Source organism: Sinocyclocheilus rhinocerous, unplaced genomic scaffold, assembly GCF_001515625.1.
Source record: "Sinocyclocheilus rhinocerous isolate Xijiao unplaced genomic scaffold, SAMN03320098_v1.1 scaffold110, whole genome shotgun sequence".
Lineage (NCBI taxonomy): Eukaryota > Metazoa > Chordata > Actinopteri > Cypriniformes > Cyprinidae > Sinocyclocheilus > Sinocyclocheilus rhinocerous.
This window is the reverse complement of record NW_015639867.1, coordinates 557,953-571,715: the sequence shown is the minus strand read 5'-3', so window position 1 is coordinate 571,715 and position 13,763 is coordinate 557,953. Positions and strand designations below refer to the sequence as shown.

The 13,763-nt window shown below is 36.4% G+C and overlaps 1 protein-coding gene across 3 annotated transcripts in view; it reads right to left on the bottom strand.

Annotated features, from left to right (window-relative positions):
* The window catches only part of LOC107752223 (glycine receptor subunit alpha-3-like), a 53,599-nt gene extending 44,139 nt beyond the window's left edge, over positions 1-9,460 (bottom strand). For 2 of the 3 annotated variants that reach the window (XM_016568137.1, XM_016568139.1), the window contains exon 1: positions 8,672-9,038. In XM_016568137.1, coding sequence (XP_016423623.1) covers positions 8,672-8,742 — 71 coding nt within the window. In that variant the 5' untranslated portion in view covers positions 8,743-9,038. Of the gene's footprint in view, positions 1-8,671; positions 9,039-9,450 lie in introns of those variants that run through there. The other variant, XM_016568138.1, reaches the window with a different exon arrangement.
* Between the last annotated feature and the right edge of the window lie 4,303 nt (positions 9,461-13,763).

Genomic DNA, 13,763 nt, shown 5'->3' with positions numbered 1-13,763 from the left:
CCATCCATCTATCTATCTGTTAACCTCATTATTATTGTTTGCTCATTCAAAAACCCTCATTGTTTTGTCAAAAATAAGTCTGTAATTTAATTTTAAATTATTGGCATATGGTCATATACCTAAAAGAAAAATGTCTCTTTAAATAACTTTAATTTAGCTAGCTACTTTAAATTATGATGAGTAGCTTCGAGCTTGTCACGCTACAGTTTCAAAGCAGCTGCCAAATTTAGAAGACTGTCCTATTTTTCCCAGAGCCACCCTGTGGAGTCTGGGTTTATTGAAATACAAAAAAAATCCTGGTTTTAGTGCTAAACAGGTGTGAAAGCTTCCTTCTGCATTCGTCCTCTGGGAGCTCCTCAGCAGGGGACATCTACTGGATGTTATCAGTCAGAATCCAAATGTTAACCTACATATCTGATTAGGCTACGTGACAGAAATGCTCTTTCTCTTTTTACCTAGCACATACATGGCAATTATAAGATGCAACACTTAACTTGTGCCAATGAGAAGAGTTTAAGTTGACAGTAAAGGTTTTCTCTGCTTCTGTGCATTTCAGTCCAAACCAGTTGTCTAGCTTATCATTATGGGACAAGTGCTAATACAAAAGGTGATTCTCGACATGCTTTCAATCTTTAGCCCTTATGTCTTTTTTGAACGGTGAAAAAACGGAGACTTTGTTGTTTAGTAAAGATAAGTCCATGCACAGCTGTTATTCAAATTTAAACAGTTTCTGAGTAATTGCATACACTCTTCACTCCTCGATGTACTTTATTTTTACACCACTAACTGAAATGACCAGAGTCCCCTGGGATCCTCTGTCTCATATTTCATGTAAGGTTCTCATTTCCTTTTCAGTCAGATAGCTAATACGCTGACTGCATAAATCACTCACTTTCTAGAACACTGAATTTTCCTTTGCCAGATGTTTGAGGTATGGCTGATGCACATTGTCTCCAACAATCACTATATTTACAAGGTCTATGTGATTTCTGTTTCTCTGTGACCCAACCTCTAGATCTTTGCCCTTAGCTGCACTTCCAACAGCGTTCCACTAGTATCATAGAATGCCGGCCACGGACTGAAGATCTGAAAAGACTGCTGATGAGATTTATGAGATGCATTGAGAACAAAGAGAAAGATGAGTTCAGGTATACCTGCTGAATAAATATCTTAGATCTTCTATCAAAACCTTGAGAGCGTGCTCCTGACATGAAGGCATCAATGAAAACAATTCCAAAAGGTAGGAAAGTATTCGAATGCTGCCTCCTAAGATACCTTCTTTTGGTCAAATTCAGGCAGCATTGCATGTATTATTTACTGAGAATGTAGTCAGAGAATTTTGAATTTTAAATATAATTTGATCAATACTAAAAATAACGATTAAAAACTATTTTACTAAAATTTACCATATAATGTGCTCATTTGAGATTTGCAGCACAGTTCCCCTCCAGTGAAGGAGGAAGCTTACTTGGTTCTGGAACCGTGGTCTCATAGCCTACACAAACTTACATTACATTGAACACACACACTTAATATTCTGTTGCCATCACTAACAATGGACTGATTATCTGTAGCACAAAAGATGGACTGAGGATACACTGCATCAATACTCGGATCAATGCAACCACAGACGTAGGTCTCTGCTAAGATCTGCACCATTCATCTCCTCTTCATATGTGTGGTAATGTAATATCCTTTATGTGCACACACGCACACACACATGACATAACGGACAGATATAATTTCAGCAAAACATATCCCCATAAGTTTCAGGCTGCTAAATCCAGTCTATGTCTACTAGGGGAAAAAGTAGTGCACTTGGACAAAAATGTATTTAATTTAATTTAAAAATTGCATCTAATGTGTGGTAGAATGATTATTGATTTGTAGAATGATTATGGTTTGCAAAATCCATCCCCTTTAGCTACTTGATAATAATATAATGAAAAATTGGATCAGGGACAAATGTATAACTCTATCTAATATAATGAAATGTGTTTATAATTACCTGCTGTTTGTTTACAAAAATTGATTTGTTCCTCCACCAGCTGAAACAACTTGAATTGACATAGTTATAATGATTTGTGTTTGTCGGGTCTTTCTAATAAAGGGCCTCATGGGCCTTTAGTAACAAATCGTAATAAAAATATGCTCTGATGTCAAATTGCTATTTAAATATAACCATAAGAATAGCAGCAAAAATATGTTGGGCTTGACTGTATATCAGGACAGCCACAGTGGCTCAGGCTCTAATCTGCTCAGGCTGGTATAGATACATACACAATTCAACATTCACTGTATGTGGATTTGGCTTCAGCTGCTCATAGCATTGCATCACCGCAGAACAAGATTTCAAAACGTGTCCCTGAAATTGCACAGTGGTCTTCAAACCTACAGCATGTTCCCAAGCCAAGAATAGCTTTTATAAAATTAACACACTTCTGTACTTTTAGTTTTTCAAACATTCTTACAAGATACACTTCACCCAGGTTAGTCTGTGTATTGTCAGGCCAAGTGGAAACAGGAAACAAGTTAAGTGGACATGAAAGAGCTCTCCTGCAAGCCCAGCTGAGAGGTATTTTTATTGATGGAGTAGATGCAGCTTTACTAAGCATGAGCTGAGAAAAACAGGAACTCACACTCCACAGTATGTGACAGCAGTGACACTGATGTCTGACAGAGGTTTGTGCTTCACGCATCAACTGTCACACAGACAGCTTAAATGTCACAGTTATAGCTTATTTTCGTCACTATATGCAAACCGTGACCAGCACGCCTAACTCAGGTAATATATCCCATCCTGGCAGCTGTTTTTACTGTGCTTCACCACCACACCACTGCTTCATTACTTAGTATTGACATACTGTACCTGCAGATAATATCAATGGTGTCTTATGTGGCTTTATGTGGAATCATATAGAGATTTTAAGAGTTTTATATATGTTTTTGTACCAAAGACGTACACTACCACTCAAATTTTTGGAGTAAGTAAGATATTTTTTTATAGAAGTTAATACATTTATACAGCAATGATGCATTAAATTAATCAAAAGTTCAAATAAATGTTCTCTTTAACTTTCTATTCAACAAAGAATTCTAAAAATATATATTGATAATAAGAAATCAGCATGTTTGGATGATTTTGACGGATCGTGTGACACTGAAGACTGGAGTAATGGCTGCTGAAAATTCAGCTGTGCATCACAGGAATAAATTACGTTTTTAAGTATATTAAAATAGAAAACAGTTAAGTTGCAATCATATTTCAAAATATCACTTTTTAGTTTTGTTTTTTGATCAAATAAATACAGCCTTGGTGAGATGGTAAGATACTTTTCAAAAACATTAAAACTTTTGAACAATAGTGCGCTTTAATAGGCTATAAAAAATCATACTATACATTTAAACAATTATTTTCTCAGAGCATCAGACTATGATGAAATATGCAAATTTAAATTGCTTATATCATGAAAGCATCGCTGATACCTTTACCTGTTTGTTGAATATTCTTCATAGTCTTAATAGTGTTTCCTTTTATCTTTCAGAAAATAAAGTGTCAGATGTTTTATTTGAATAAGCATTCAATATAAGTTTTTAATAATTTTATGTCAAAATTTGCTCTAGATCTTACTCCGTGACATTTTCCTCATACAGAAAACATTTTTAAGCTGCTTAAAGAGGCCTCCCTCTGTTCTGTGTCTTTCTCTGGACTTCAAAAACTCTGATGAAAGTATTCAAGAGAAACGGGGCAGGCAGAATAACTCAAAGCGCAATCAATGCTTTGTGACAAAATCGTATCAATAATGCAACAGGAGCTACCTAATCTGCCTTTTACAAATACGCAAAACTGGCACAAGAGGCAGAGGAGTGAAACAGGCTCAAAGAAAAAGACTAAAATACCCCTTGAAGGCAAAGAAAAAGAGAGCATTAGTGCTTTTGGAAGCCAAGTGGTTTGTTAAGGAACGAGAGCCAGAGGGTAAGGCTGGCCAGTTGGTCCTAATGCACACGGTGAAAGGTACACTGGCAGAAAACAGAAACGATGTGCTGCTCTTCCCGATGGGGGTGAGCCGCTGTCATCTATTGGAACATTCCGCTCCAGTGAGCGGTCCAGCAGATGAAAATGAAAGTGAGAGTGGCGCAAATGTGAACAAACATCTGGCTTTACATTGTGCATGTGTGCATTTTGTATTATCTTCAATTATCAAGAGACACTCTTGTTAACATGTCTTATGTCAGAAATCGTTATTAGTTATTTCACTTTAATGGCAATGAAAAGAACCTATTTATTGCCATTAAAGTTAAATTACTGAACCTACAAATAGGAGCCTGAGAATAATGCTCATTTTAGAATAAAATTTCAAAGTTAATAAAGTTAATAAAGCAACTCAGGCTCATTGGACAAACATGCCTCGATCAACATTTTTCCAAAGGAAAATGCTTTTTAGTGCCACTCACTGGACATCTCATTTTAAAACATGCAAGAAACAACATAATATACAGTCATTTTTGCAAAAACATCGCCACATGCATATATTTTTCCTGAGCCTGGGTTGCAAATGTACTGATTTCCATCCATTTTTTACTAACAGAATATTATAGGTATTTCAAATACGTATTTAGACTTATCACACTTTAAAATAATGATATACATCTAGATATTTTTGGTGGGTAAAGTGTGAGACTCAGCAACAGCATGTCTTTCTCTTGGAGCAGATGACAGAGTGATGCACAGTGACCTACACTGTCTTTGGTCCAGTGCTGATATTAGTCTGTCCTTGTCTAGTCAAGTTATTTGAGTTGGCAGATCTGCTGCCACAAAATGTCCCTAATAAAAACAACAGAGTTGACAAAGAAACAGTCTCGGTCTTTCTAAATTCTTTACGTATGCAGTACTTCCTCACTCTGAATAGTAATTATGAATATTGATCATAGAATCAAAGCCTACCACAGCAGTTTTTTTTCTTATACATAGCTGTACATAATTAAATCCACTGTCGTCAAACCATGAACCTGTAATGGAAATGTCAGTTTTAATAATAACATACTTCAATCCTACCAGCAGTCAGTCTTTGTGAACTGTCAGTGCAGATTACTGCAAAATCCCAATCCAGATGCTAATTACTTCTGCTCCGAGTCTCTATCAGGCAATGATTGATTAAGTGTTCTATCTTTACCAATCCAAATGCAAAGTTAATATTTGCAATCAAATAGGGGAGATTGGGGCTAGTTGTCATACTTTTCATTCCAGTGAATATTGACTTCATCTTATGTTTGAAAGTCAGTTACTGTTAAAGCTCATACCATTCAGTGCTACAGAAAAAAAAAGGTATTGAACATTTTCACCACTGTGGAAAAAAGGAGCATGCTGACGTTTTAACACCATGACCCCATGGCAGGTGTCACACTATATGGGGTAAGTTGTCACAATGAAAACTTGCTATTTAAAAGATTCAAATAGGCTTAAAAGCACATGTGACAACTTGCCCCAATTAAAATTCTGTTTTAGCCCAATCTGACATTATATACAGTAAATAACTCCTGTAATGCATTTTCATTAGACAGTTGACCCTTGCCTAAATGTATTCTAGTGTGGTTTTATTGTGTTCACTTGTTTACCTAACAACCATAGCAATGAGATTTTTTAAAAATTATTATTTGATAATAAATAGGCATGTTTGAAACCAACATTTGCATAAAAAGCATTTGAATAATTGAACTTTTACTCATAACCTTATAGTTACTGAAATATAGCTCTTGTGACAACTTCCCCATATGACAGCTAACCCCCGTCGCCCTTATTTGGGTTCCTAAAGCTATTGAGAAATCAGATTAGTCATCCGTGAAGCCACCAACAAGTTAGAAACTGTGACAATATTCAACGTCCAACAAAACAGGGTATGACAGAAAGACTCTGGGGCACTAAACAGGCAATTTTGATCCTTTATGTTCTTAAAGAAAACAACACATTCAAATCCATGTCAGCCCAGAGGCTCATAATGATTAGCTAGTATGGAGCAGATGCATGTAAACCTGTGCTGAGTGGTGTAGGGTATGAACACAATGCCTTACAGTGCCGTATTCCATTATCCTTTCTGAGAATAAACTGACAGCTGAAATATCTGTCTGTACGCATTCTCAGTGTGTGAATGCCTAAACGCGTGACTGCTGGGGCCGTTTGTTTGATTGTGGTTGATGATGTATTTGTGTTGTCATCTGTGGCGATGTGGTGAGGACTTCATGTTTTGATGTGGTTGAGTGTATGCTATGTGGCTTTGGGAGTATAAAAATGAATGTGTCGTCTTTCTTTTCTTTTTTTTGCTTTGTGGGAAGTGGTCATGAAAATTCTCAATGCGTAAAATATGTACTCCATGTGTAAACAAACTTGTAGCCTTACATTTACTGTGCCTGAATTCTCTCTATGGTTGTTTTGCCTGAGGTTGTTATAGTTATTATAGTATAACTACTAATATAATTAAAACTGGAATAAAAATAAACATGTTACAGACATAATAATAATAATAATAATAATAATAATAATAAATAACTAAAATGACAAACACTAAAAAATTACTGAAACTTTAACTAAATGAAAACAGAAAATATGAAAAAAAATGGTAGGTTGTTCCATACGTAACTCTAAAAATAAGGAATTAAATAACTTAGTATATTTTTGCACATGAAAAAAAAAATATTTAAAGGAATAAGTAGTAGAACATAGTCCTGATTCCTTCTGTATATATTATTTATTATATATTCAATAACAGAACCTTGTACGATGCCTTAGTTTTAAAATTAAAATGGTCAGATTAAAATTCAGGACACAGTGAAAATAATATTATGTAAATGTGGTAGACCAATGTAAATAATAATATTAATAATTGTCTACAGTTTACTTAATCCAGCTAATTTTGATACTTTTCAACTGTATTGTTTCATAGGAAACAAGCATTTTATTCATCTATTGACGTTCTACAGCTGCTGTCGACTGATAAAGAACCAAAACATCCCTCATTAAATTATCGGCATTTTGAAGAGTATCTTAATGAATTATTATGTGCTAAGAGGATTTATGGTACACCAAAGTCTGTATATAATACATTGTATATAATGGTGGGTATTTTTATTCAAGCATTTCAATTCAAGCGGATCAAAGGATGTAAATCATCAAAGAAAATGACAAATGTGCTTTGCCAGGACACACATCACTATTAACACATTAATGAGACTGAACAAGATTCTATCAGCTGTGAAAATCAGAAAGAGTCAAGGAGACACTTTCCACAGTCTACAGAGCCTGCGGATAAAATCTTTGCACCAAGATATAAGCGCATCGAGAGGAAACTCAGACGACTACCACTCAACACCTTGTTTTCTGACACTGCACCTGTTGTGAAGTGAAGCTGAGCCATTGTTGTATGATATCAAACTATACTCCTTTTCCACCTCCTCTGCTAAGCTATTCACTGTCCATAAAGCCTTCGCCATCTCTGAAGATCAATCTTATTGGTGAGAAGCTCTTGTAAAAAGTTATTTGCAACATAACACATTCTAAGTTCGATTTGAAGGATGAATGTTTCCTGTACACTGTAATTAATTCTGAATTGTGGAATGAGGCATTTCATGCTTTTCTTTGAAAACTATATCCTAAGTAATGGCTTTAGGTAAAAACTCTCCCTCAAGGAACACTGAATGGCAACCAATACAAAGGCGACATAGACAGTGCCAACATATCAATAATGCAAGGCGTTACGCTTGCGTGGGCCCAAGGATCGTCGACAAATGAAACATTAAAATTTCATAGCATCATCAGCTAAAAGACTTGTGAGGATTCAGTGCAGTTCAAAGGGACACAGAACTTTCGTCTGCGCCAATTTCATATTTCAGAGCTACTTGTAAGTCCGGACTGAAGAGTGGTGGAAAAAAAGAGTCAAAATAATCACCCAAACTAAGAGATTTGTGACTGCGCTTGAATGAATATCAGTCAGGATTCATACTGTATGAAGGTAAAGTTTCACTGGGATGTACTATCAGGAGTTCAAAAAAAACAAAACATAACACTTCTTTTTGAATCGTACTGAAAGATCCATTTACTGCCTGCAAACCATTTATTTCTATATGAAGGAGGAGAGAATTATTGATCAAGTGCCTATTACCTTTTCTTAACTTTGCAGCATTTTCTATTTTGTTTTCCATTTCCGTTAGTATTTTCACATTTCTGACATTTGGGCACAAAAGCATCATGTACATTTATCCAAAACAGCATAATTCAGAATCACATAAATTATGAAAAGTCTGTTTTACTTCAGAAAGCAATACGTTTAAGAATTATTCCCGGGCTTTAAATGAAAATGGCAAGATATCACCTGTTACACTGAGGAAAAGCTGCTTAAAAACTTTACCTGCCATCAATAGCTATAATGAACACAGTGGTGACACAAGAACTATTCATTACAGCATAGCCTTCTGTAGTGATAAATTAACATGAAGTAAAAGATTCACATAAAACAAAAGAATAGAATCTGATTCTCAAATGACTCTGTTTGGCACAGGCTTTTGATACTTTCAACCTCCACAGCTCGTCAGCTAAAAGATCAGCTAAAAAATCCCGACATAAAATTGTATAAAAAACTCTCCTACTCTTTCCTCCGCCAGGGAACATATTTGCTCTTACCTCAACAGAATTCCTATTTGCCACGCAATGAATCCCCAGACAGCCACAGAACGCAGCCTTATCCGAGTCATCTCAAAGCTTGATTAGCATAGACATACAGTCCTCTGTGAATGCCCGTGCTCTCTTCAGCACCTCTGGCTTCTTGACTTCAGGACCCTGGACAGCGCTCCAACTGTTCTTCCTTTACTCCTGTGCACTGTAGGCTCGTTACGCACGGCAATCGCAAAGGAATTCCTCATAATCTTATGAAGCTAAACGGCAAATATGAAACTCTTTCCTCGTAGCGGCACTGGACGAGATGGAGTGCTGTTTGAAAGCGTGCGGCAGCTGAAGTGATTCTTGACATATTCAGACATCTCTGAGCAGAGACCGCCCCACACAGCGCGCTTGACTGACAGTGCTCTTCTCCACTCTCACTGTACACGTGCATGTGCAACGCTTACTTACAATTACAGAGAACTGATTTTGAATACTTCCCATTTCACCATGAGAGCTGCCACGTGATTAATACTATGATATGGGATTATTATATATGCGGGATATATATATATATATATATATATATATATATATTGTTTGTTTGTTTGTTTTAGATGCAAAATCACAAGTGTTTTTGTAACACTTGATAACTGTATTCAAAATTAAATAAATCAATAAATGAAATGAAATGGAGTAATAATCTGTGTTTAATAAATAATAACCCATTTCAGGTTTGATTGTGGCTGATATTCAGTATATCATGACACGGAGTTATATTTAATCTTTGTGGGTAACAATACACTCATTGCAGTCTAACTGTATCAGTAAGCAATGACGAAACTAAACGCAATGTAACTCGTGAGTCATACATGATGGCACATTGCTAGAACACATGCTGATTCCCTTGGTGCTGGAACGTGCCCGGTCCAATCTGGCAGAGGGGCCTTATGTTGTATTTAGGTATATAGGCCTAACGCAGTGAGCTACTGCCTGTTTTTGATTTACCCATGAAATCATTGTTGTGTTACAGTGAGTGACAGTGTCTGGCATGGGCTGCCGTAGGCAGAGTCTATGGCACAGCTGAGACAGGGTGCATCTGCGCAGCGTGTGTGTGCATGTCTGCGCCCACTCCTATTTATTGTGCCACGTTGACCCTGTTCCCAGCTTTTTTGCCATTGCTCTGGAATCGGGCGATAAGCTCAAATGCTCTCTGCTGCCAAAGTGTGGCATTAGGGAGCTTGGGTCTGCTTTTTTACTTTTCATTCATCCTCTTCTTTAAAAGTTACTTTTATAACAGACAACAAAGACTAGGGCTAAATAATGATGTCCAGTCTTGCATATAGTTGTCTCTTGATTCACTATAAATAGCTTATTATCTGCCAACTTATTGGAAAAAATTTATAATAAAGTGTTCCAATTCTTTGATGTTCATTTTTATTCAACGGAACATATTTGGAGAAATTTTGCATTACAGTACATCCCTAGCTCACCAATGGATCCTATATATATATATATATATATATATATATACTGGAGCACTAATAGTTATAGGTTTTGAACACATTATTTTTTTAGTGGCAGATCAGCCCGTTGATTGATTGCAGCTGAAGAGTGAGCAGGCAGGCACTGTGTGGGTGGGTGAAGGGCAGATGGATGGGAAGAGCAATGATAACAGCCTAACGTGTACACTGTCAATTACAAAGGCCACCCTGTTTAGCCCTCAGATAATTTCCCCTGCCCTCCTTGAATGAACACTTCTGTCATGTAAAGAACTGTTAGAGTTAGAGCTCTTTTGTAGACTAATTACTCTAAGAGCTAAAGTAGCCTGTAGTATTTGCTCACCCGAGAAACGGAAAAGGGTTATTTACAAATTTGCTTCGTAAAATATTCTTCTTTGTGCAAAAGTATGCTCTGAAAATGTTTGTATTAAGTATGTGTTTTCCAATGGCTCAAACAATATCCCACCTTAAATTGTAAATTAATAAAATGTAAAAAGTTAATAAACTGAAAATATTAAATAAATGCAGTTTAATGAAAATATGAAATAGACGGGTTTTGGGTAAGGTTAGATAATTTGTGCCATACTCAGTGTTACTTTAGTATCATTTATATACTATTATAGTGTTTATTAATATTTAGTTTTATGTTACTTTACTTCAGTAGTTTTTTTTAATGGTTTTAAAGTTAATTTTAGTTAACAATAATAATCCTGGCCCTACTGAATGAAAATACACATTTGCTTATCCCATTTATTACATAGTAGTATATTCTAGCTCTAGTATTTTCTTCCTGTCAGGATGTGCTACACTGGTTGCATGTTAAAGAAGCACATTTTCTTAGACAAGCATGACAACTTTAACTCAGTTCATCCCGACAACTTAATTCTGAGCGGTTATAGGTCAGATTTTAGAAATAGCAAGCCAGTAATCTAAACCTGAGACTGGAGGAAGTGCTTATGCTCTGTGTGCCTAGAATGTAACCAGCAATGACTTCAATTCTGATGGCATGCTACATTCGTAGAGTAGTCCCATTGCCAGCTTTGCCTTTAGCCTTTCCTTCACTGAAACCTTCCGTTTTATGCATAAAAGTCTGCTTAATCAATACTATAAGGCTTAAACCTCTTTATGCTTCACTTGACAACTTTGTCTTAGAAAACATGAAGCAAATGCGTGGATAAAGATATGTTCACAATGACCAGGCTCACTTTGCTACTCTGGCAATGAACCACCAACGTGCAGTGTGGCATATTGCAACACCCGCTCTGTAGGTGCTCATCACATTATAATGCAAATGCATTTATTTGGCAACCAAAGCGACGCGTGGCATTTACTGAATCAGTTCTATATGGAGAGATTATTGCACTGTATTGGCTGGGAAAAAGACGAATTGCTCAATTACGAATGTGGCGAGTCTTTATAAATCTCAACCCGGCACACTGCATATTAAAGGCCCTTATTTGGAAGCTACAGACACTTTGGTGGGCAGTTTAGTCTCAAGGAACTGCCATTGCTAGAAAAATTCTCGAATGACTTCTCATTATAAGAGTATCTATGAGTAAAAAATGATTTAGAACCAAATCAAAATACGTTTGTGAAATGATGTTGTAAAAAATGTTTTAATGAGGTTACTTTAATTATCTTGAACTATTGGAAGCTCAAGCCTGTAAGGTTCAATTAATGAACTCTTGTACTTTTGAGCAAGACGCTTAACCCCACATTGCTCCAGGGGGACTGTCTTCCATAATATACTATAAGTCACTTTGGCTCAATGCCTTAGCTAAAGTGATTCTTACTAGTGCACAATACACCCATTTCATAAAAAATAATGATTTCATAAATCTGCATAAATAAAGCAGCAACCTTTTTATTTTGGGTATGTCATTTGTGTCTCAATGCCGAAAATGGGGGGTGATAGAGAAGGGGTTAAATCAAATCAAATATACAATGAATGTAGGACACCATTTCTGTCCACCTGCATGTCTCAGATCTTCCTCTTGTATCCACATAACAAATGCGCTTTGCTCATGTGAAATACTCAATCTTAGTCATGACCAAGGCAGACCACATCATATTAAACACTTTGCCTGAATGCTAAATTAAGTATCTTCTCAGAGCTAATGGTTTAGTTATTTCCAGCCAATGGGCTGCTTGGCACTTACTAAATGGGTCACACCAGCAATGAAAAGTTCCAATCTGTCTTGTGGATCCATCAGAAAGGGACTTTAGCCATTACTGCAGTAATAGTTCTGAGCAGATGATTAGAAATGCACTCTGATGTGACACATTTAGACATTAACAAAGCCTTAGTAATCAGGGTTGAGGAGAGCTGCATTCTGACTCAATCTTAAAGCATTAATGCCTTCTTTTGCTGGTAAATTGAAACAAGTTCATGCCAAAAGCTGTTAATCTTACATTTGTTTGGTCAAGAAGAATGTGGGTTGGAAGGTAAGCACACTGAACTACACGCTACAAGCTACAAGCTTCAAAGCTTTGCTTTGAAATGTGACCTTATTAAATCTACTGCAATAAAATGATGTTAAAACTGGGAGAAAATTCCAAAAGGTTCACTTTCACAACTGATATTTTTCACTTTCTTGAGAACTATTGTGATTTTGTGCTTCCCTGTGTGTATTATGGCCTAACGGCACATATAACATTTCCTTCCAGTTGAGAAATTCTTTACGCTTCATTCAGCTGCCCGAGCTCCATTGAGGTTTACGATGGTCACAGAATTCATGAAAAACATATGTCCAAGCAAGGCACTGACTCATATTGGTGATGCTTGCTGAAACCGTGAGGTTGTTCTAGCAGTGGAGATGTTGCACCAAAATGAGGGCAAATTAATGATGCAATGCCCAGAGAGCTGCATTAAATGACATGTTTAATTCAGCTGCCTCCCAATGGATGCTAATCCCTTTATTCTCTATTCATGTAAATCTTTCCCTGGACACCATGGCTTTTCTAACACCCGACACGGCCACAGTTTAATGAAGTACAGATAACAATTGTATTTTGCATGATCACCAGGATGCATATGGACCATGCAGACACTTCTAATCATGTGCTAACTACAAGGAATTAGAGAAATGTCAATCAAGCAACATCTGTTTCTCAAATGGGGGGAATAAAATGGTGCACGTCTAACAAACCATATGTTCAGTGGAATTTTCACAGCATGTACACAATCATGTTTACCAAGTGCAAGTAATGTTAAAATTCTTTAATAATCTTACAATTATTTAATACTAAAAAGTCTGTTATTTTAAAACACTGGCTTTTTGACCTCAGTTAGAATAGAGTTGGATTCCTTGGAGTGCAGAGTTAGCAAAACACTTGATTACACACATTATGACGTCACATAGATTATTTCTGTATCTGTTAAATTCCGTGAAGCGAGTGTGTGAGTATAGTTAGATACAGCATGGGATTGTGAGTGCTGTTATGTAATGCAGAAGGCTTAGACACTGACTCTTTGTTTGGGTAGATAGTAGCATAAAATATAAAAATGAATAAGCTAAAAAAAGAAAGTCATATCCTGTCATATCCTGTGTAATTATTGTGTAATTGTTCCTTTCTTACATTATATTATATTACAGGGATGAATTCATTACTGG